Source organism: Sus scrofa, chromosome 15 (genome assembly GCF_054392235.1).
Source record: "Sus scrofa isolate SSC_HxYL_T2T_F1_AM1 chromosome 15, Sscrofa_HxYL_maternal_Yorkshire_Landrace_v2.0, whole genome shotgun sequence".
In the NCBI taxonomy this organism is placed as follows: domain Eukaryota; kingdom Metazoa; phylum Chordata; class Mammalia; order Artiodactyla; family Suidae; genus Sus; species Sus scrofa.
The window spans coordinates 38240773-38266058 of record NC_139397.1 but is presented as its reverse complement, the minus strand read 5'-3'; the positions used below and the strand labels follow the sequence as shown (position 1 = coordinate 38266058).

The 25286-nt window shown below is 40.5% G+C and overlaps 1 protein-coding gene across 1 annotated transcript in view; it reads left to right on the top strand.

Annotated features, from left to right (window-relative positions):
* Nucleotides 1–1117: 1117 nt before the first annotated feature.
* LOC146395795 (uncharacterized) overlaps nt 1118–25286 on the top strand; it is a 118665-nt gene continuing 94496 nt past the window's right edge. Inside the window, exons 1-2 of the mRNA XM_084999226.1 lie at nt 1118–1446; nt 3172–3324. Of these exons, the coding sequence (XP_084855352.1) occupies nt 1422–1446; nt 3172–3324 (178 nt within the window). The 5' untranslated portion in view covers nt 1118–1421. The remainder of the gene's footprint in view (nt 1447–3171; nt 3325–25286) is intronic.

Here is a 25286-nt window from a genome sequence, read left to right as displayed (position 1 = left end):
GGGTGCATTCCTCTCTCCGGACCTCTGCTAAGGCCTCCCTCCCCCAGGAAGGAATCACCATTAAAGCTGGGTTCCAGTTCCAAACAATTTTCAAGCCTCTCAAGCCTGAGCTTGGACAGATTTTCTCCAAATGAATGTCCTTGGATTATTGACAACCTTACCCCAGCTGAAGCCCAGGAGTAACCTCTCTCAGAGCAGCCCCTGGGCAGGACCAAGGCTTCCTAGGCTCTGGGGGCTGGACCCCATCTCTATCATTATGGGGCTCAGATGCAGACACTCATTCCACTTTCCATTCCTGCACTGGTCCCAAAGACACGTGGAATTCCAATATGACCAATAATTCTTTTAACTCCCTTGCTTTAATAGCTATCAGATGGAAATTTTGGTTCCTTTATGAAACGAGGCTGGACGTCACCCAGAGAACTACTGTGTGGTGGAATTTCTATCTGGATTCACTTTCTCTCAGTCGATGCCTTCTCCCCACCCCTGACCCAGTTTTAGTGGGGGCATTCCCAGGAAAGGCAGACTCTCCAGGCTGGCTCCCAAATCCTCCGAGCACTGTCTTGATCCAGAAAACATCTTCAGTCTTAAGTCAAATTCAGAAAGAAGTTCCCATAAAGCCTTTGCAAGACTGTATTTTAGTTGAACAAAGTCTAATGAATTCTTTTTGAAAATGAATAGCCATTGGTTTGTCCTCAGTGGACTGAGATTCAGTCGGGTTTCCTTGCAGATTTTGTGGCAGAGGCTCCTGTGTTCCTGTACCTTAAACACACAGGTCCTTCTCTCTCTGAACCACCCACCTTGTCATCTCCTGGTGGAGGTGATGGCTTCTTCAAAGAGGTACCACCTGCCTTTTTGCTGGTGTCTAGAAATCATCCATGGCCCGGAGACAACCTAAGGATGGAGGTGTCTACACAGCACCAGAGGCTTTCGGAAGCAAAAGGAAAGGGAAAAAACTCTAACAAGCATGACCTGTGTGCCAGTCCTGGGGTTGAAAGTCCTCTGCTTCCATTTCACTTTCTTTCCTAAAGCCTTGCAGAAAAACCACTGCTACTATGACTTCACAAATGATTTAGCGAGGCTCTGTGAGGTTCCTGGGGGTGGGTTCTCCAGAAGCAGATGGTGGAATTTTGGGTGCAGATGTTGGTTAGAGATCAACACCTGTAAAAGGAAGGAGGGGAGAAGGAGGATTGGGCAGAAGGAGAAGTTGAATTGGGAGGTAGATCCAGCAGAGCCTTACCAAACTGCAGAGAGTTTGTTACCAGACTGCGTCAAGTGGCTGCAGTGGCCCTGTCTTTATATCCAGCCTGGGACCAGTTGCCAGATGGGGTTGCCTCAGGAAGGCAAGAGTCCTTCTGTGAAGTGGGATGTGGATGGTGTACTTCTACATCTACCGTGAAGGTTCCTGAGCCAAACGTTAAATGCTGAATCTGGAATTCATAACAAGTATGATTGCCTTCCTAACTTCCCTCTCTATTACGTCACCCCACTGAGTGCCCGCTGCAGATAGGGACTGGGTCTAGCTGTTGGACTGAGAGTTACTTATTTGGCGGCATGCACTGTGGCTATCTCTCCTTTGTCCCCCTGATTGGGAGACACTCCAAGTTGTTTTAGGACCTCCCAACAGTGTAGTCAGTGGAGACGTTCAGGCACCCAGAGCTACCTGCTAACTGACACCATTTCTAGCTTATAAATCTGGTGTCTGGCTCAGTTGGGGACTGAACTTATAGCCATCAACATAGCACCCCTAGCTTCAGGGGTCATGCCAGGAATTTCCCTCTGGCTATCTTTGTTTTCATCCACTCCCAATCCACACCTCTGCTGTGTTCTCCTTATTTTGTCATTTCCATCAAATTGATCTGTTCATTTCTGAAAGTCGGCCATTTCTTCAGTGGGTGGGAGAACAAATGGGGCACAAACTGTTAGAATAAGTCACTTCTCATCTCTGGGCCTAAGTTTCCCCCATTTACTTCCACAGTAAATTGGGAAAGGGATAGTATTATTAGTTTTCTAGGGTTACTAAGCAAAATACCAAAACCTGGGTGACCTCGACTAACAGGATTGTGTTGCCAAACCATCCTGGAGGCTTGAGGTCTGAGATTAAGGGGTTCACGGGATTGGTTGTGTCTGAGGGCTGTGAGGAAGACCCTGTTCCATACGTCTCTCCTAGCCTCTGGTGGCTTGCTGGCAGTCTTTGGCATTACCTTGATCTCTGTCTCCATCTTCCCATGACCTTCTCCCTGTGTGTCTCAGTGTCAAAATTTCTTCTCTCTATAAGGATGCCAGTCATATTGGATTAGGACCTATCCTAGTGTCCTCATTTTAACCTATTACCTCCATAAAGACCCTCTCTCCAAATGAGGTCACATTCTGACTTACTAGGGGGTTAGGATTCCATATCTTTGTGGGGGGATTCAACTCAATCAATTAACAACAATTTAAACCACATGGCATCTTTAAAAGGCCTTCCCAGCTCTCACCCTCTGGGTTCCTACTTGATGGAAGGCCTCAGAGGAATGCAGGTGCCCTGATCCTCTTTGGCTGCAGTCTTAAGAGTTAGGGATCTGCTCTAACTAGCCATAAAGCCTGGCCATCCCAGAACCCATAGGAATCTTCTGGAAGTGTTCATGCCTTCACTGAGCCATTGTTTGTGGGCCACGCATTTGCCTTTGTTTCCCATTCCTGTTAATTGTTTCATGGAACCCCTAGGTCATTAGAAGGGATGGGATAACAGCATTGAGGGAGCCTTGTAGTTTTGGGGGTATTTTTGAACTTTTTTTCCTCAGACATAATTGCTTACACAAGCAAACCTATAAAGCAAGTAAGCCCAAGCTTATCATTAAGGTCAGGGTGAAGGTATTTTGGTGACCAAGGCATAGGCTGGAGAGATTCTCTGGTGGAGTTTTAAACTGACAACTTGGTTAGGGTAAAAACTGCTGGGGACATCGGTGACATTCATTATGCAATTGTTTTGAACCTGAGCCCCTTCCAAGTGATCAGTGGATTCATATGGTGCCCAAGTGTTAGTTATCAGAGCTGTTATTTTACAAACATAATTGTAAAGGTAAAGAATAGGGCAAGGCAGAGCCATATGCACAGCACATTTTATTTGTTTGTGACTTAGTGTGCTTTGCCTGACTTTCTATTGATGCTATATCTTTATATTTTTAGCTACCTACATACTGGAAGATGAGTTTAGAGGACAGAATTTATTTCTCAAGGCACGCTGGACTCCTCCATGTACTACCTCAGGGGCTCTTGGCCGCACCTGCCTTTGTTCCAGCTCTGTGAGGACTCGATCCAGCAATGCCTCACTTCCAACAGGTAGCACCTCTGACAAGTGGTCGGTCCCCATCTCTTGACTCCAGTCCCAGAGCTTCTGGGATGGTGCTCAGGCCCACATGTGCACAACCTAGAAGTGCAGAGGCATTAATAATGCCTATAAGGCAAGCTTCTGACAGGGGGAGACAGGATCCAAGGATACATTTGTCCTTCCTTCCCCCACCAGACATCATCCAGAGAGGAGTGTACATGGCTTCTTGGGGTGTGGTCTAATGGATGGTCTCAATTGCCCCTTCATCCTGATAACATATCCTCACCTGGGCTGCCCTGCTTTCCTGATTTAATCTCTGATTGAATCTTCCTGGGATCATCCACTCCTGATCCCATTTTTAGTAAAAGAAGCACCAATAAGCCTTTCCTCCAGACCATCTTCTTGGAGATTCAGGACGGGTTGTAGGGAGAGAAGTTGGGCGTCCTGCCCTGTAATGGCTCTAGATATGGGAGTCCTTCATCCTCACCTGGTGTTCTGGTTGGGTGATGGGGCTTTGAGTTTCTCTGGCTTGGGAGGTGGTAAGGAAGAGGATTTATAGACCAAATCACTTGTAAAACTGCATTAGTAATCTATGAATTTTCTTTTGAAATGCTTCTTAGAGACAACTCTCCCTTCTTCTTGTGGTGAATTTGGGCTTCCTGCAGGAGTAGGGGAGGGCTGAATCTTGTGGTGGGATGAGGACATCAGGAGCCCTGGCTTCTGGGCTTGGATCCTCCACTAACAAGCTATGTGACGTTAGCTAAGTCACATTGTCTCCCTGGGAGTCAGTGTTCTTATCTGAACGATGAGGGTGTAGACCAGATTATCCCCATAATCATTTCCAACTCTAAAATCTTAGGATAAACTATAATTCCAACCACTTTGGCTTCATTTGCATGGAAGATGCTTCCATTCCAATCCAAAGGTCAAATTGGTGCCCCTGTGAGATTTTTCATTAGGGGAGCTAAAGTGAAGGAAAATAAAAGTGTCTATTGGTATTTTCTCTTCTAAATAAATAGATCTGGTTGGAGCCACTCTTATCTTGTCCATCACAAGGGAAAAATAAAAACTCTAGCAGCCCACAACTTTCAACTCCAACTGTGGCTATTTCTCTCCTATAGTTTAGTACATAGCTACTGAGGGCTGGTTTGGGAGAGGGAGCTCTGAATCCTCCCCAGATGAAGAAGTCCAAGCCACCTCCCCCCTTCACACACTCACCATCCACTTTTTCATACATATCCCACTCTCCCTTCCCCCTTGTGCAGGGAAGGAAAATTTTCTGCATTTGAGATCAAGGCTATGACCACACCCAACACACTGACCACAGCAGGGGGTGAGAGGGCTGGGGGTGGACCACGCCACATCCTTGTGAATTTACAGAGGCTGATGCAAATCACTTTTGGTCATGGCCCAAATGGGAAAGAACATATTTTCCCCAGATCATTATTAAGAATTTTCTACAATCGCACATGCTCTTCTCTCTCACGTGCAGACATACATTCCCAAAGAGAAAAACTCATCCCTGAGTATTAGGTCATAAATTATATGAGGTACATTTCATTATAAAGTACTTTTCTTTAGTCCTTTATGAATGCTCTCCACTTACCTCAGGGGGGTTGTAATGTACACTGACATCTTACTTTCTTCCAAGAAGCATTCCCTTGTATTGTTTAGTATGTGGGGCCTGGCTGGGCAAACAAACCCTGAGCTGGAAAATGAAAGCAGTCAACTCTTATAAATGGGAATACAATCACGCATCTATGCCTGGGCTCCAGGGAGCTCACATATAATCTTTAGAAGGACCGGGTAAGTAAACATCAGAGAAAGAAAGGTCTGATGGAGAAAGGGAGCTGCATAAACAGTGAGATGCGTAATTGCTACGGCCCCGAAAAATTGGAAGCCAAATGATTCTAAAGCCAAAAAGCCAGGAATGAGTATTTAACAAGCCAGCCCTCATTATGTCTGATTTTGAATTTTGATACCTGACCATCTCGGGCCTTTCCCCTCCGAGCCCCTATCTGGTCTTTCCTAAGGCACATTGTTTTCCCTCAAATGGAGAACTGTGAAAACGAGCAAATTAGAGGCAACATTGGGGCCTTTCCATTTTCTTCAATTAACAGAGCCAGCAGTGGTTGGGGCAGCAGCAGTATTTTTGAACACTTGGGTTTTACTGAAACTGAGAGAGCTCAGTTTTTACCTTGCGGAAGATCAGAAACCAAAGCTCATAAAATTGAACTCAGATGAAGCACACTCCCGTCTTTGGAGTGCTACTAAACAATCTGCAAATTATTTAAATTAAACCAACCCAGCCTTCAACATCTGCACACAAAATGCTTAAATTCCAAGTGCAACTTTACTGGCATAAGAAAATAATAAGGGGAGTTCAATTTGTGTCAGCATGGCTCAGGAAAATAAGATATCATGTCTTGCTGTCTGCTTGATGTCAACTTCTCAGATGTGAGCCCTAATGCCTCATCCTAGACTGTCCGCACCAGAGCCTGCCAAACAGAGAAGTTCAGCCAAAGTTCACCAAGCTACTACCAAGGAGCTTTTTCCCCCCTCCTTTTTCAATCATTAGAAACCTTCTGTTTTATATTGTGCACACGTGATCGTATCTACCTCTTAAAACATATATAACTCTATTAGCTTCTCCTATTCTTTGGGAGCACTGTCAGTTCTTTTCTGTGATGAGTTTGTTCCACAGCGTAGAGTTATTCTGCTTTTAAACTCTCACTACACAGCCTAGATTCTGTCTGAACTGCTTGATCAGGAGACACAGGTAAATATCTGTAATATTCAAGATGATTTGAAAATAATTCTTTTTTAAAAATAAACAAAGTGAAAAGAAAAAGCAGACCAATCCATTACTGTCCAAGAGAGCTTCAGAAATGCTTTTTTGGCCCCCTCTTGCTCCTCATTCATATCAGAGTTACTCAGGGTGCGTCAGAGAACCTGCCCTAAGATTAACATCCATTCCTCCGAAAAATCCCCAGCCCAGACCTCAGTTCTAATCTCCCCTTCAGCTGGGATCTTGAGACGACCATCAGGGCAATTACACAGACCATTTTTCTCATTTTCATTATTTAGTCTTGATTTACTTTAAATGACTATAACTCTTGTTCCTTCCAGTGAAATTGTGCACCCAGACTTTTAATCATACAAAACCAACATTTTAATGCTGCTGGGTGATGTATCAATTTAGGTTCCTGGGATGACCAAAGAGCTAGGATTTCACTCATCAGCAGAAATGCAGCTTTAGTAGGTGTGTAAAGACAAAAATAAGTGCAGTGAAGTCTTTGATCTACTGCGTGCATTTTCTATAAAAATACCTTTCCTATAGTGTAACACGTCACATTTAATCTATGTTCCATCTTTCACATCTATCTTCCAACCATCACTTGGTCCTTTTTAAAGACCCAAATGCCAATGCTCAAAGCAGTCTTGTGCGAGGAACATCTTCTTTGTCTCCATTTGGTTGTGGTGCTTAGGGTGGGGTGGGAAAACCCCAACTGACAACAGGAAGAATAACTCCATGGGCAACCTTCAAACTCAGTGTTGGGCAACACCCTTCTTCCTGTTTCAAAGACAATTAGAATAATGTTGAAACTCACATTTCCAGTCAGCTACTGCTGATAATAAAACTATTATAAAAATACCTCTTTACAATTAATGTTGATTCAGACAGCTTTCAAAGTCATGCTAAATATTTAGCCATGGTTTAATTAAATAATTAGATAAACCATTACACATCCATCTGTTCTGAATGCAAACAGTAAAATAAAGTCATTCCTAAAATATAGCAATATTAAAAAATATAACCTTGTCCCACACTGATCATTATTATCTTGACTTCTTTTCATCTTTCATATCATAAAATAATTCAGCTTAAACACTGCATGAAAAGGAACATGTCTATTGATTCATATTTCACCTAATCTGGTATCAATTACTGGCCAAGATTTGGAGAATTCAATGTCTGTGTAGATGAAATGCTTTAATACCTTAGATAGTAGCTGGTTTCTGGATTCAGCCTAAAATGGCATGGTCAGAAAAGTTTAAAACATTTTTGCTAGATTCAAAGATGAGCAAGATTAAAAATTCCCAAATGTGTATTCTGGAATCCCTCCAAAAACATTCCATCTTTATTCATTATTGGATATTGTCTTGATTAAAATTCCTGATGGTTTGTTCTATGGTTAAGTAGTAATCTTGTATCTTAGCATTTGGAATGTATTGGTATCATGTGACGAGCACAGAGCCCAAATGAATATAGAGAGATCTCTTTCACAAGTCAACAAGGAGGACTTAGAGTGTTCAGATTTCAGCAGAGCTGTTTTGGGGGGGGGGGGGGCTGTTATCTGCTCAGCACATTCTTTCCAAAATGTGAGTCAGAAAGAGAGCTGTTCAAAGCAAAATGATTTTTTCCTACCACACCAATGTCCTGAATCAAGGCAGATTTCTCTAGAGGAAATAAGATCTTTTGCCTTTTCTTTTTCTTTATCTCTTTTGTTCTATTTCTGGCATTTGGTGCCCTTTATTGCTAGTTTCACCCAGTAACATGTGAAAAATGTACTCGACAATGCAAAGCAGATGACTAGGTCACCATCTTCTGAGTCACCATTCTGTTCTCTGCATTCCTGCAGATCCCTTTCAAAACCAGAAAAATGATTTTGTTAGGAGCCACCGAGAAGAAAAATAAAAATGAAAAAAAGGATGGGGGACTGCTTATACTGCCACAAGGATACTTTCATGTCTTGTCCCCCACTGGCAACCTGTTTGGCACTGGTGTTCCCAGGGACCTGAGGCCCAGACTCTAAACCTAGAGAAGGTCTAGGAGAGCACAGAAGCAAACTGTGGCAGACTTGGCTGGCCTTTTGGTCTGTTTTACTTCATAATGGCCACTTGGAAGAGAGCTCTGTGGCAGAGAGGAAACAGGGTGGGGTGGGGGAGGGGGGTGTTGGTAAAGGTCTGGGCCCCTTGAGGTGAGGTAAGCTGTCTCCGCCTCTCATGTGCTAGAAGTGCATCTGTTGGCTACAAAATGACAGAGCTATGCTTTTAGACAAAACCCCAACTTTTAGGAAAGTTGTCAGGTACAGCAACTCACCTCCAAGTTCTCTCTAGCTTGATGGGTGAGGTGTCCCATGAGATTCAATAAAGATATGATCTCAGTGACCATGATTCTGGAGAAAAGAGTCAACCAATTGCTTTACTGGATGCAAAGGAGCACCCAGTAAATACTCAATACCTTTCTGTGCACCAGGGAGCCTACGTCCCAGGGAGCTTGTCTTTCCCCTGGGGAATTAAATGGACCAGATCATGTTTCCCAAGAGTCTTACCAATGAACTTGCTCACTAAGCATCCCACCTTCCATATGCAGAAATATTGACCAATGTCAAGAAGCTGTCCAGTTTTTTGAACACAAGTTCTAAGAAGAGGAAGACTGTGTCCATTGTATTCATCACGCTAAGACCAGTGCCTGGAACAGTGGCCACATATAAGTATTTATCAGTGAATGGACTGTATCATGTGAATCTTTCTGAATCAAAAACCAGCGTATGCAATGGTCAGGTGGCTCTTCAGCATAATGATCTAGAAGTGCCCTCATTATTTTCACAAACTGGATTTTAAGAAGACTGAAACAAGGAAAGGGAGAGGAACAGCAATCGTTGGTACATGCTATATGTCATGAAATTTCTCATGGTCTTTGATGTGTAGGTATTGTTCCATTTTTCATAGGTAACTTAAGCTTAGAGAGGTTAAATCATTGGCCTAAGATCACACAGCTAATGAGTGGTCCATTTCAGTCCCAGGACTCCCATGTTGGAGTGGTTTCAAAGACCTAATTACTGTCACACTTCATTATCAGAGACTCACTGCATCAGCCTTTGGGGGCCCATCAGACTGCTCACACTTGATACTGGAAAAAAAAGTTTTACATTCTTTTCATGGGAAATTTTTAGAATTTTGAGATTCAGACCAGATTATGTAGGTGAAAATGTTTTGTTAGACTGCTTGTCTCAACATTAAAAAATTTGTTCTGAATCCAAATCCAGTAAGAATGTATTAGCTTTTTCTAGCCAAGAGTTTACAGAAGTAAGAAATAGATCAACATGCCTCCAACCCTAGGGGGTGTTTTGGAAGGGAGAGATGGATGTTTGATCAGGTCTCAGAGGGCTCAGGTTTTACTTCAAACTCTTCTGGTAAGCAGCTGTGTGATCTTGGATAAGTCCCTTCACTTTTTGGGATGGCAGTTTTCTCTCTGGTCAAATATGGGACTAATATCCCTTGCTTTGCCTACTGCTCAGATATTGTTGGGATCAAGAGAAGTAATGGAATTAAAATAATTTCAGAATTTATAGCATTCAATTGAGAAAACCTTTATGTTTGTCATGAAAACATCCTATATCCTGTAATCATGGGGTTTTAGCTTTTCCCCCTCTACTTACTTAATTTTACTAATTTAATTTGCATACTACTTGGTAATGTATACTTTTCTCATTAGAATTTTTCCCAGCCTTTTCAATTAGTTAAAGGGCACTTTTTTCCCCTGATTTGGCATTTGGAAATATTTTTCTGATTTTTTTTTCTTTGAATTTTATCTCAAGCAAGCAGGATTTACTGTTTTCTTTAAGGCAACAAGTCCAAGTGCCTAAACTCACTTCAGAGGGCATGGAGAGTTGAGACACTTTTCTCTGTACATGCATTTCTAGGGTTGGCCCCAGATATGAAATATAATTATGGTCCTTTCTTGCCCGATATTAGACAAGTCTGAGGAGGCCTGGCGTACATTCCTTGGGCTCATGAGTAATTACGGTGTTGGTGATGATTAGCTACTTTATAAGGTCTTGGGCTGCTAGGATTCTGGTTTTTATGTAATGCACATACCCCATGAATTTAATTACCACCAGTTTGCTCAGCCTGACAAATATGCTTCATTTGTAAGCCTTGTATGTATTTATATTCAGATAGAACTAGAGGGTGTGTGCTGTGTGTATTGTGACCACTACACCCCATACATTCACAAAAATAGTCCCTCCAGGTTCAGAATGGCTTTCTGGATTAATGGTCCATGCATTTGACATTCTTTCCTTGGTTGGAAAACTATTTTTCAGGTTCTCTTTTTCTTCACCTCCTTTCTTCTCCCTTCCTGCCTCTCTCTAAACTTTATAATGCTGTGTTTCCTTTTGAAAGATTAGGTAAGAGGGAACACGTGTGTGAAAGTCATGGCCAACTCCCATGTGCTGGGGGCTGGTGGGATGAAAGCCAAAGACCAAATGACTTCAGCACCTGACAAGTGTGTGGATCTCATTATGGCCATGGGGTCTGGGGGGCTTAAAAAATCAATGGATTTACAGGATGCATGGTCAACATTTGGTGAGAAAGTAGGTCTTCAATGATTTCGTTTCTAATCCATGGCAGGGGTATGGCCCTTCCAAAAAAAAAAAAAATCTCATTGTCTTCTAGAAGAAAATTTCCCATCTACTCCATACATTTATGGATTCACAGAACTTGAAGAAATATTTGTGATGAGCCTGTCTAATGCCTTTCTTTTCTAAATGAGCAGCATGAGCTCAGGAAGGAGAGTTTCCCAAGGCCTCATAACCAGCCAGGTTCCCAGACCCCCATCTCCCATCCTCCATCTTTCACACCTGCTGTCATGGCACTGATTCACATCCACTCATCCCTCAGGGACTTTTGAGCACCTACTGTGTGCTTGAGGGTAGGGGGCTTGGTTTGGGGCTCACAAAGAAGTCATTAAGGCAGAGTTTTGACCTTCAAGGAATTTATTGGCAAATTGGGGAGTCAAGACTAACATGGCACAACCACCTCATTAGAGGAAATGGCAGCTTATAGGTCAGAGTCAATGTAAGTGGAGCAGGAAGTCAGAAACTGGGGAAGGCTAGTCTTCTGAGAGGAGACTTAGATCTAGAACATGAAGCAGTTTTTGAAGTTTTGGAATTCCAGGTAGGAGCAGGGCTTGTGAAAGGTTCAGAAGCTGTAAGGAAGAGCATGTGAATAAGAGTTCAGAGTGAAGACAAGCTACCTTAGTCCCTTGTAGAGGACATGGGGAGGACATTGGCTCCTCTGAGTGAGAGCATAATGCAGGCAACCTTTAGTCCTGGCTACAATGGCTATTTCCTTGTGCAGAGAATGGACATCTATTGAAGTTTTTTTTTAAGATTTTAATTTTTTATATTATAGCTGATTTATAATGCTCTATCAATTTCTGATGTACAGCAAAGTGACCCAGCCATATATATATGTATATATATATGTGTATATATATATATTTTTTTCTTTTTCTCATATTACCCTCTATCACATTCCATCACAAGTTTCCAGATATAGTTCCCTGTGCTGTACAGAAGGATCTCACTGCCTTTCCACTCCAAATGCAACAGTTTGCATCTACTAACCTCAAACTCCCAGTCCATCCCACTCCATCTACTTCCCTCTTGGCAAGCCCCTGAGCTTGTTTCTTTTCTGTAGATAGGTTCATCTGTGCCATATATATTACACATATTGTGCCATATATATTACACATACATTGTGCCTTCATTTATTTTTTAAATTTTTATTTTCTTTTTATGGCCACACCTGCTGCATATGGAAGTTCCCAGGCTAGGGGTTGAATCAGATCTGCAACTGCCAGCCTACACCACAGCCACAGCAATGCCAGATCTGAGCCACATCTGTAACCTATGCTGCAGGTTGTGGCAACACCAGATCTTTAACCCACTGTTTAAGGCCAGGGATGAACCTGTATCCTCACGGACACTATGTCAGATTCTTAGCTACAATGAGAACTCTATGTCTGTACTTTTTAGATGTAGTGATGCCTATCCTAAGTCCCTCACACAGTATTGTCAGAATCCAATGAGAGAGTATATGTGAACTGCACAAAACTGTAATCCTTGTCCTGTCAGCTCCTGCTGCTAAGATGGTGAAACATTCCATGCAGGGAGAAACTATGCAACAGGAAAGTCATAAACACTACTAAGAAAGTCTCCATCTTCTGCCTTGCCAGTTTGACACTATTTTTTTTTTGTCTTTCATTTTTTGTTCATTTAAGAAGAAATAGAAGTGGAAATAGCTTGAGGATGCTGTTCAAACTCATTACTGTGAGCAACCCCAAATCAGAACTGATCAGGCTCGGTCGGTAGAACTTTCAGAACTTGGGTGGCTCCATCCAAAGCTGGAAAATCAATGAAAGGAGAGGGATGTGAGAGGCTCATCCCTGAAATAAAAGGAGAGGATGGTTTTAAAACTGTATTTTTAATGTATTTTCTAAATTTTACTGACAACTCTGTCTGAAACCATTAGCGGCTTCTAAAGTTCTCTGAGCATGGTTTTCCTCGGAGGTTGGCTTAATTGTGCATATAATTCTGGATTCCTTTCTAAACATAAAGAACCAGTGCATCTAGAATTCCTTAAATGCCCCCTCCCAAAGGAGGAGGCTGTGCTGGAACCTGGAGACGGAGTAGGGACCCTGTGGTAAGGGGGTTTCTAGGCTAATGGGAGGGAGACAAACAATCAAAATGGAATGATTTCATACTGACATGTCTAGAGGGTGAGAAGCATAACAGTGTAAGTTTTGAATGCCTGCTGTGCACCAGAACTTGGCTTTGATTCTGATTGTATAGTGTCAGAATTTAAGAAACTCTAAGAAACTCTGGATGTTCTTCAGGAAGCCAATGGAAATTCAGTGATGGATTTTCCCTGCATAATGGCATAGATACAGCTTTAGAGAGCTCATCCAGACTGCCATTCAGAGAGGAGGTTTGGAGTCATGAGGGAGGCCAAGAGCAAGAGACCAGTGTGGGGAAAACAGCAGAAGTGCCCCGAACTAGGGCATGGGTGTCAGAGAAGGATGAGATTTGGAAAATAGTTTGGCCTCAAAAGTGAAAACAATTGGCCATTGAGAAAATAGTGCCCTGGAGTTCCTGTTGTAGCTCAGAGGTAATGAACCTGACTAGTATCCATGAAGACACAGGCTCAATCCCTGACCTTGCTCAGTGGGTTGACGATCTGGCATAGCAGTGAGCTGTGGTGTAAGCTGCAGACACGGTTTGGATCTAATTTTGCTGTGGCTGTGGCACAGGCTGGCAGCTACAGCTCCGATTCGACCCTTAGCCTGGGAACCTCCATACTCCACGAGTATGGCCCCAAAAGACAAAAAAAGAAAGAAAGAAAGAAAGAAAGAAAGAAAGAAAGAAAGAAAGAAAGAAAGAAAGAAAGAACTAAAGAAAGAAAGAGAGAGAAAGAAAGAGTATAGTTTCTGTTCCCTGTATCCCCTGCATCCAGCCCTTGTGAGATGCTTCAGCTCACAGCCTTGGAATGCTTGTTGATTAATTGCTTGGTTCATCATATAACTTAAGGAAAATTTTCACTGTTTAACTTAGCCAGTGATGAGGACCAAAATTTAATCAAAAATATGTTTATCACAGCATCATTTTTTCCAGTTTTATTGAAATATAATCGACATTCAGCACTGCATTAGTTCAAGATGTACAGCATAATGATATGACTTATAAACATCATGAAATGATTACCACAAATTTAGTGAACATTATTTCATATAGATACACTATTAAAGAAACAGAAAAAAAATTCCTTGTAATGAGAACTCCTAGGATTTATTCTTTTAACAATTTTCATTGTAATATACAGCAGTGTTGATTATCTTGATCATGTTGTACACTATGTCTCTGGTACTCATTTATACTATAACTAGCCATTTGTACCTTTTTGGGGGGACTTTATTTTATTTTTATCTGTGAGAGACTGTATTCTTTTTTATTTTTAAAGTTTTATTAAAGTATTGTTGACTTAGTGTTTTGACAATTTCTGCTGTACAACAAAGTGATTCAGTTATACATGTCCACACATTTCAATCTTTTCCCACATAGATTATCACAGAATATTGGGTAGAATCCCCTGTGCTATACAGGAGGGCTCTGTTGGTCAACCATATACCTCAGGGTGCACATGTCAATTCCAAATTTCTGGTTCTTCCCTCCCTCCACCACCTGTCCCCTTTGGTAACCATGGTTTGTTTTCAAAGTCTGTGAGTCTTATTCTGTTCTGTAAATAGGTTCATTTATATCTTAAAAAAAAAAAAGATTTCACATATAGGAGTTCCCGTCGTGGTGCAGCGGAAACGAATCCAACTAGGAACAATGAGGTTGGAGGTTCGATCCCTGGCCTCACTCAGTGGGTTAAAGATCCAGCGTTGCTGTGAACTGTGGTGTAGGTCATAGATGTGGCTCAGATCTGGCATTGCTGTGGTTGTGGCGTAGGCTGGTGGCTGCAGTTCCAATTGGACCCCTAGCCTGGGAACCTCCATATGCCATGGGAGCCGCCCTAAAAAAAAAAAAACGACAAAAATAAATAAAAAGATTTCACATATAAATGATATCATATGATGTTTGTCTTTTATGGTCTGACTACCTTCCCTTAGAATGATAATCTCTAGGAATATTAACTCAGCCATAAAAAGAATGAAACAATGTCATTTACAACAACATGGATAGAAATTTGTAACTTTTCCCTCCTCCCACCCCTGAAAATATGTTTTCAACGAGTCCTTAATGACAGAGGAATTTATTCTAACCTAATGTTGAGTATATATATTATATAATACAAACTCCATATAAATAGCATGCTCTTGAATCAGTTAAAAAATACACACAGGAAAAAAAATAAGGGAAGAAAATATATCAACATGTTAATCACAGTTATTTTTGAGTTGCAAGATTAGGACTGTCCTTTATTTTCTTCTTTCTACATTTTAATATTTTTTCCAATTTTACACTGTGGCGAGGTAGAAGTTTTTGAATCAGAAGAATAGAAATTATTGTGGAAGATTAAACCCAAGAGGATACATTTGAAGATTCAGAAGCTTGTTTGTGTTTGAACATCAGTGCTGCTGATGACTTAGGCAAGTCACTTAACCTCTATGGTCTATAGTTTTATTATCTCTAAAGCAGGCATAATAACACCTGCCTGTTAATTATAGGGCTATTGTAAATGTCAAACAAAATAAGGAATGTGGAAAGGCTTCCACCAGTTACTAGTAATTTGCTTCAGGAGTATACCAGATTTGGGGTATTGCTATATTCCCCCTCTTTATGGGGACCCAGGAGTGAACAGCTAGAGGGGCCACAGTGTTGGTGCAGATTGCTGGCAGCCTATTGTGGAGAAGGAGAGGAGTTTATCCCAGCTGGGAGTTATTTTGCTTGCATGGAGACTTCAGGTCTAGCCAAAAATAGTTTCATTTTGTTGAAGTGAGAAAGCTCTGGGACACACTGGGAGTGTTAGGGAAAAAGGAAGACATAGGGAGAAGAAGACCTCAGTTCTGGCAAGCCTGATGGGATTCTAATTCTCACTCAGTCTGTCTGCAAGACTGAATTCTCTTTCCAGTGGTGTGACTCCAGTCTTGAGTAACAATGGCCCAGCCCTTACTCCCTCTGTGCCTCGGGATCCTGTCTGGCAAATGAAGGCTTGCCAGGGCTGGTCCTTACTCTCCTCCCTTCCCAGCAGCTGTTCCCATATTCCATGGGTCTCACATGAAATCATTCATCAATGATGTAATACAGTCACTGTGAATGATCTGAGTGAAGAGGTAAGGGAGATGAATGGAAGACATACAAAGAAGGGAGGGGCAAGTGAGTGAGCCAAGAGATGATACAGTGGTATCACAAGCAACAAACATCTATTGAAACTACATTAAGCGTAGGTCTTTGTGTTTCATACTAAGGGGTCAGAAACCTGGATCCCAATCCCTGCCTACTTGAGGAGAGATCAAAATGGCATGGTACTTTCTAATTGCCAAGACTGCATCCCAGGAGGTGAGTGCCCAGGAGATCAGAGGAGGTGGGTAATGATGGGATGAGGAGGGATGACCTGGAGAGCTGGTAGCTGAATGATATCTCATGAGCTGGGAGTGAATAGGAAGCATTAGCATGAAGACAGTTTTAGGGAATGATAAGCACACAGCCTCCCCCAGTTTGAAAGGTTCTTAGTTGACTTATCTTGGAAAAATCATTTAACTCAAATGAACCTCTGTTTCTTCAGTTGTGAAAATGAAGCCAATAACACTTCACAGGCTATTGGGATGATGAAATGAGGAAAAAAATGAAATTCCAGTCATATATGTTCAAAAATAGTAATTTCCTTTTCTCTTTCTTTTTTCCCCCCCTACATTATCTAATATCTAGCACTGGACCAATGATTGGAAACTGGTGGCCTATGAACCAGCTCTAGTCTATAGAGATTATTTTGTTTGGATCACAGAATTCTGGCTTATACTGTGTTTTAAAAACATTTGCATTAGTTGGCAACACTTGAAAATTATGAGATTTTATATTACTATCCAGATTTCTGACATCTTGAAAAATCAGATCTGGCCACAGGGGGCCCACATTAACACTTGGCACCTACTGGCCAAGTGAGTCAGGGCTGCTCCTGTGGGTGGGGACCTGTTCCCTACTTCTCCACAGTCCCTACAACTCCCTACAGAGCCCCTATCCTGAGGCCAGTGTCGATGGCAATCTATCATTATGTTTGAACTGTTTTTTACTCTTAAATTGAGTTAAGAGTTGAGTGAAATTTCTTTTTAAAGCAGAAGCAGAGAAATGAAACTTTGGCCAAGAAATCACATCTTGCAAAAATAAAAACAAAAACAGAAAAAAAGGAGAGTATACTTCTTTGGGGAAGTGAAGAAATCCTATGTATTTAATGTGCAGATGAAACATGATCGTACTGAGAGAATACACTTGGCTTGCTTCACTTGTTATCTGCTTGGCCTTTATAGACATGTGAGTTTGTTGCCCTTAGCCTGGCCACTTGCTCTTATCAGTATGTGCTTGTGAAAAATGTCAATTCCTCTTCCATGATTTCCTGCTGATATGAAGGGGAAAAATTCAGGCAGAACTGAAGAAAACATGCAGGCGCCTATGGTGGTCAATATGAAGTCCAGTGACTTGGCTACAGGGCAAGGTCTCTTGCCTCTATGAATGTATGTCAGTTTACCAAGAGAGGCATTTCTGAGTCTTGGAAATATATGATCCTTCCAGAGCTTCTTTGGTTAACCTTCCCTTGACCAAAGATAACTCTAAGCTGATGAAATGATGGCTAGAATTAAAAGAAAAGCAATATGGCACAGATGATCCTATCTACAAAACAGAAACAGATCATGGCCAAGAAGAGCAGACTTGTTGTTGCCAGGAAGGAGTGGGGAGTGAGTGGGATGGATGGGGAGTTTGGGGTTGGTAGATGCAAACTGTCACATTTGGAATGGATAAGCCATGAAGTCCTACTGTACAGCAGAGGGAACTGTGCGATTGGATCACTTTGCTGAACATCAAAAATTGAGGAAACATTGTAAATCAACCATACTTTAATTTTTTTTAAAAAAGGAAAAGCAATGACTCAGAAAGGCAATGTCCAATAGAAATGTGATGTGAGCCACATAGATAATTTAAAAGTTCCTAGTAGACACTTTGCCAAAAGTTAAAAAATCAAATTTAAAATGACGTATTTTTATTTTACTTAGTGTATTCAAACTATTATCATTTCAACATTTTAGTACAGGGTGGATATAAAAAATAGTAAAATAAGATATTAACAATTTTTTATTCTAATTGATCTACAATGTTCTTTCAATTTCTGCTATACAGCAAAGTGACCCAGTTAACTTCATTTTCTTTTTTTTATATTATCCTCCATCATGTTCCATCACAAGTGATTGGATATATTTCTCTGTGCTATACAGCAGGATCTCATTGTTTATCCACTCCAAATGCAATAGTTGGCATCTACTACTAATCCCAAACTCCCATTTTAACATTGTTTTTCTTCTGAATTAAGCCTTTGAAATTTGGTGTGTATTTTGCATTTACAGTGCATCTTGGCCATGTTCTCAATGTGGAACAGCACAGGCTTAGAAGATGGGGCATCAGCATCTACAGGAGCTTTGCTAGTTCCTTAGCTCTGCAGCTGGTTGGCCCTGATCTGTCAGATCTTGGTCTCTCCCTTCTTGTGTATCTTGTATCCTCTGTATCATAGAAATACTTTCTTCTCAAATTTAACAGTAAGCAAACAGTTTGAGGCACCCTTCCCACACCAGCAACATGCCTTCCTTTCCTTACAAACTCATTTGGAAGGAGGATGACATGGGATATGGAAGCCAGTGCTCACTATGTCTTATTTCACTAGAAAGACCTTGTATACCTTTCTTTGAATTCAAATTCTTCCATGAGAGATTTACAAATTCTCTGTTCTGAAACAGGATATTGACTTTGGCCATTCCTATCAAACCTCCAAGATTAAAGATCCTACCAAATCTTAGACTTTCAGTGTTAACATTCATTCATCCATCCATTCATTCATTCACTCACAGATTCATTAACAGATATGTCAACTGTATTGCTAGGCACTAGGAATTCCAAAAATCACAAAGCACATTTATTACTCAATATGAAGAACAAACAAACATATGTTGTTTAGCATTATAAGAACAATAATAGATGTAGAGTGAGAGAAAGGGTAAGGGACATAAATGGAGGAATAGTCCTTGGAGAGATAAGGGAAGGCTTCACAGAGGAGGTGACATTAGAATGGGGTGCTGAAGAATGAGTAGAAATCAGCAGATAGCAAGAAGGGCATAAATTTACATTTGTGTGGCCATAGCATACAGAACTCTGGAAGAGGGCCCCAAATTGGGACTGATGGCCAAAGCAGGTGGTCCAGCTGGGTCTTTCCATTGTGAGCTTACAGGTGGAACTGCGATGTCCTAATATGAGAGACAACTAGTTTGATATTCACTTAGCCTTCCATTTTATTGTGACTTTATCAAGATGCTGCAAGGTGTGAGAAGCCTAGTTCTGCGATCAACTTCAGAAGACTTCTATTTCTCTGGGCACCTCAGAGAAATTTAGTAAACTCTACTTGTTTTTACACAAGGACTCTTGGGCCCTATCTAAAAGTCACTGCCAAAGGAGTACCTTAAACATATTTCTGAATAACCATCAAAATTAAGTACCATTAAACCGTAACCAAAATGTACATGTGGATTTGAGATGTGTCAACATGTGTTTTGCATCTTTCCCTTGTGAAATTTATGTATCTTGCACAGCCTTTGGACAGATCCCATGTGTTTCACATATGGTTGGTACATTTCTTATTAGGAATGGTATAAAGAGGGTCAGGAGAATCAGACTACTGTATTGATAAACATAAGGTTTGAGATCTACTGATAAAAAATGGCTTCTGAGCCCTCCACATTAATGAGAAGAACATTTATCTTGCGGACGTAGAAGTTTTTGGCTGGAAAGAATCTTGGAGAGAATCTGGTCCAACTCATTTATTTCACACTTAGGAAACTGAGACCTTGAGGGGTTAAGTGATTCACCCAAGGTCCTCAACCATTAGTGGCAAAGCAAGGATGAGAACTTAAGCTGCCTGATTTCCAGCCCAGAGCTTTTTTCTATTTTCCACATTGCTTTGTTTATGAGTCTCATTAAAAGCATATTATCATTTTCCAGTTTGAAATGATTGCTGGATAGCAATTTTAGAGAGTTTTCCAGATTCCAACTAGGAAGACGTGGGAAAAGATGGAAATCTGGGAGCAGGGTCATATATTTATGACTTAGAATTGTAGCCCCAGGGTCTAGCAAAATGCTTGGCATATAGTAGTTTATTATTAGTATTTGGGGATTGAATGAACCACACCAATAACCCAGATGATGGCTAACGTGCTACCAGAATCTATGGGAGTGCCTGCAGAAGTTACAAGACCTATAAAACTAAAATGAGAACCACAGTTGGGAGGGGGCCACGTATGCTTTGCTAAAGAAACAGAGCAGGTTTGATCTCCTGTAGAATGTGTCTTTACCCAGAGCTGATATTCAAAATATTCAATGACCATGACTGCACAGGCATTAACCATCAAAGTGGAGGCTGCTGTGAAAAATTTGAACTGGAGCCAATCAGTTAAATGCCAGCACTGTCTCTTCTATTTTACTTTGTGATGCTCAGAATGTGGTTCCCTTCCCTACACACCTAATAATGTCCCTTGAGAGAATAAAATTCCAAAAAATCTACAGAGAAGAAAAGCAATAAGGATGTAGACGTGGATAATATTACACAGAAGATGTAGTCTCAGTGAGTAAAGTCCTGCAGGTAGGAAGAACCCTAGAAGCATTGCATGCTGGAGTCTAATTTGGAGGTACTTTTTCACTTTAGAGTCAGTGACCCAGAGAATTGAAGGGCATTTCTGCAGCTGGACTGTACTAGACCACAATTTGTTATATACTGGAGCTTGGAAACCTTGTGCAATTCTTGTGTATAGCCCTCTGGCCTTACACATGGGAAGTGGCTTTACCAAAACCAAAGTGGTCAGCAAATGAGGTGACTAGAACTACACAGCACACCTGCAGGTACATACCAAGTCTAGATGCATCTCTGCTAATTTTAAGATTAGGAAAATGGAAAAACCCAACATAGAATATATTAAAAAGAAGGCACAACAAGATATAGGGAATAAAACATTGAGAAACTTCTTGAACTACTCTGAAGGAGGCATGAAGTCTTGTTCCCATGAAACAGGAACAAAAAACAATGAGGAAGAAATAGTCTGAAATGATAATGAGGACTGCAAAGAAACTAAACATACAATTGCAGAATTTAAATCCTCATCGAAGAGAGAAAAATCACAAAACTGATGATGTAGAATACTGAAACAGTGATATTACAAACTAGATATCTCCCCCACCAAAAAAAAAAAAAAAAAAAAAAAAAAAAGAATGGAGAGAAAATACACATAGTGTTTAATGGAGAGGCAACACAAAATAGAATCAAGAGTATGGACTCTGAAGGTGTATACCTTGAGCATAAATCCTGATCCCATCTGCACTAGTAATGTGACATTGGGCTAGTTGTATAACCTTTCTGTGCCTCAGTGTTCTTGACTGTAAAATGAGGCTAATAATAATTGACTGCCTTGAAGGAATTTGTGACATTTAAATTAAATCCAATTACTATTGATAAGGTGTTTAAGCCAACATTTGACCTATAGTAAACACTGTATTTATTAAATAAAATAAGAAGCGAGAAGATTACAGACATGGAGGAAAGAAGATGCCATTTAGGAGTTCCTGTCATGGCTCAGTGGAATCAAATCTGACTGGTATCCTTATAAGGATGCAGGTTCGATCCCTGGCCTCGCTCATGGAGTTAGGATCCAGTGTTGCAGTGAGCTGAGGTATAGGTAGCAGACATGGCTTGGATCTGGTGTTGCTGTGGCTGTGGTGTAGGCTGGCAGCTACAGCTTGAATTTGACCCCTATCCTGGGAACCTCCATATGCCACAGGTGAGGCCTTAAAAAGTCAAAGAAAAAAAAAAAGAAAGAAAAAAAGAAAAAGACGGTGCAGTTTAAACTTAATATTACCATCAAATAGGATGCAACTTAAATAATTAGATCAGCAATAATCACAATGACTATTCTCAAATTCCTGGTTTCCTGCAGCCTGCCTGACCACCAGTTGCTCTATCCTTGTACCTGTGCCTCAGCAATTCTCAGCAACACTGAGAGAGGGCCACTGCCCTCATTACTATCTTTCCCTCACCATCTAAATTTCCCTTCACTGTATCACTACTTGAAGTCATACATTTATTTATTACTTTTACTTCCCCTTGAATTTACATTCCGTGAGGGCTAATGTCTCTTGTTCACTACTGTCATAGAGTAGATACTTTAAAAATGTTACCAGATAGATGAAAGAAGGAAAGACCTCAGTGTATGTATTAGAGGCACTTGTCACATCAGGTCACATAAAGGAAGAGAGCCATTCTTAGATATGTGCTGGCAAGCTTTTAGAAGGGAAAAGTAACTGGAGGCATCCGTGAAGGAAAAAATTAGTTTCCCTGCCTACAATTGAACATTTTTTTCCCCTGACATCATCCTTATCCTCTGCTATAGTACAGGACAGAAAACAATAGAGAAATGTTTGCTAAACTTTTGATAGAACATGTTGTAACTCAATTTTATACTCATTTGTGTTTCTTTTAAAAGGGGATGGCTCAAAAATAAGACCTTGATGGGAGTTCCCCTTGTGGCTCAGCAGAAACAAATCTGACAGTATGCATAAGGATGTTGGTTTGATCCCTGGCCTTGCTCAGTGGGTTAACAATCTGGTATTGCTCTGAGCAGTGGTGTAGGTCGTATATGCAGCTTGGATCCTGCGTTGCTGTTGCTGTGGTGTAGGCTGGCATCTGCAGCTCTAATTCGACCCTTAGCCTGGGAACTTCCATATGCTGCAGGTGCAGTGCCCCTGGTTCCTCCCTGCAAAAAAAAAGCAAAAAAAATAAAAAAATAAAAAAGACCTTGATAATGGGAAAATCATGATACAAAGGGAGGGTGGAGTATTCATACTCTGCTCTCATAGCTTTAAAGACCATTCATAGACAAAGCACTCTCACATTTAGATCTTTAGCCCTTAAAGGAGCCCGAATAATGGTTCCCTATAGATGTCCACTTCCTCATCCCTGGAACCTGTGAATATGCTACCCCACATGGTAAAACAAACAAATAAATAAACTTTTCAGATGTGATTAAGCTACAGCTTTTGAGAAGGGAGATTACCCCACGTATCTCCAGATGGGCTCCTTTATAATCACAAGGGTTCTCAGAGGGGAGGCAGGAGACTCAAAATTAGAGGGAGGAGTAGGAAGCATGACAATGGAAGCAAGAAATTGGAGTGGGGTGAGGAAAGGATCATAAACCTAGATGTGTAGGCAGTTTCTAAAAATGACAAAGGAGTCAGATTTTTCCCCTCAAAGCCTACAAAAGGAACCAGCCCTGCTGGCGCATTGACTTTAATCCAGTGAGACTGATTTTGAAATTCTTACCTTCAAAACTATAAAACGTGTTTTTTTAAAAATTGAAAATATACATCATAGTTCATCATTTTAAGGGGTACAATTCAGTGGCATTTAGGGCATTCACAATGCTGTGCAACCACTACCTCTATCTAGTTTCAAAAGGTTTTCGTTACTCCAGAAGAAAACTTCTACCCACCAAATAATTACTCCCTATTCCACCCTCCATCCCTGGCAAAAGTAATGTCTCTGTAGAGTTTCCTATACTAGATGTTTCATATAAAAGGAATCATACAATATGTTACATTTGGTGTCTGGGTTCTTTTACTTAGCATAATGTTTTCAAGGTTTATCCAAGTTGAAGAATGTATCAAAACTTTTCTCCTTTTTATGGTGGAATAATATGCTGTTATGTATATATACCGCAATTTGTTTACCCATTTATCCACTGATGGACGTTTGAGTCGTTACTACCTTTTGGGTATTATGAATAATGTTCCTATGAACATTCAACTACAAGCTTCCATGTGAACCTATATTTTCATTTTTTTCTTGGATATAAAGCCAGGAGTAGAATTGCTTGGTTTTATAGTAATTCCATATATAGCTTTTTGAGAAACTTCCAAACTGTTTCTCACAGTGGCTGCATGATTTTACATTTGACCAGAAATGTACAAGGTTAAAATTTCTTCACATTCTTACCAATACTTGTCATTTTTCTTTCCATTAAAAAAAAAAAAAAAAGGTATGGCCATCCTAGTGGGTGTATGCAGTGATATCTCATTTGGGGTTTTATTTGTATTTCTTGATGGCCAGTAATGTTGCCTTTTCCTATATTTGCTGGCCAATATGAAGAAATGACTAAGTATTTTGCCCATATTTAAATTGGATTTTTTTTTTTTACTATTGTTGAGAAGTAAGAGTTCTTTATATGAAAGTTGTCTTTTCACTTCCTTGTTAATCTTCTTTGATGCAAAAAAGTTAATTTTTTGGGGGGCTTTTTAGGGCTGCACCTGTGGCATGTGGAAGTTCCCAGGCTAGTGGCTGAACTGAAACTACAGCTGCCAGCCTACGCCATAGCCACAGCAACGCCAGATCCTTAACCCACTGAGCAGAGGCCAGGGATCAAACCTGCAACCTCATGGATACTAGTTGGGTTCATTACCACTGAGTCACAATGGGAACTCCCAAAAGTTTAATTATGAAATCAAATTTATCTATTTTTTTCTTCTTGTTGCTTGTGTTTTGTGCCCAATCTAAAACTACATTATCAGATCTGAGTTCGTATAGTACTCTTATGTTTTCTTTCAGTAGTTTTATTGTTTTAGGTGTTATATTTAGATCATTGATCCGTTTTAATTTTTTGTGTATGGAATGAGGTGAAGATCTCATGTCATTCTTATGACTGAGCTTATGTTATCCCAACACCAGTTGCTGAAGAGACTATTCTTTCCTCCTTGACTCTCTTGGTATCCCTGTTAAAAATCATCTGGCCATAGATGTTTGGGTGTGTTTTTGAACTCTCATCTCTATTCCATTGGTCTCTACAGCTTATGCCAGTATCACATGGTTTTGATTTTTGTGGCTTAGCAGTAAGTTTGTAATAGGGAAATGTGATCTTCTGAATTTGATTTTCTTTTTCAATATTTTTTGACTATTTGGGATACCCTGCAATTACAATTGCATGTAAGTTTAAGGATAATTTTTTTTTTCATTTCCAAAAAAAAAGGTAATCAAAATTTTGATCGGGGTTGTATTGAATCTGTAGGGCACTTTAGGAAATATTACCATATTAACAATAAGTCTTCTAAGCCATGAAATCAGATGAATTTCCATTTGTTTAGGTCTTCTTTACTTTTTTTTTCAGCAATGTTTTATAGTTTCCAGTGCACATGTCTTTAGCTTCCTTGATTAAATTTATTCCTAGGTATTTTGTTCCTTTGGATGCTATTATAAATGGAATTGTCTTCTTAATTTTCTTTTTGTAATGTTCATTGCTTTATATAGAAACACAATTTTTTTTTACTGTAGTGTATATTTTCTTTTTTATAAAAGTGTAGTTGATGTATAATATATATAAATTACAGGTGTA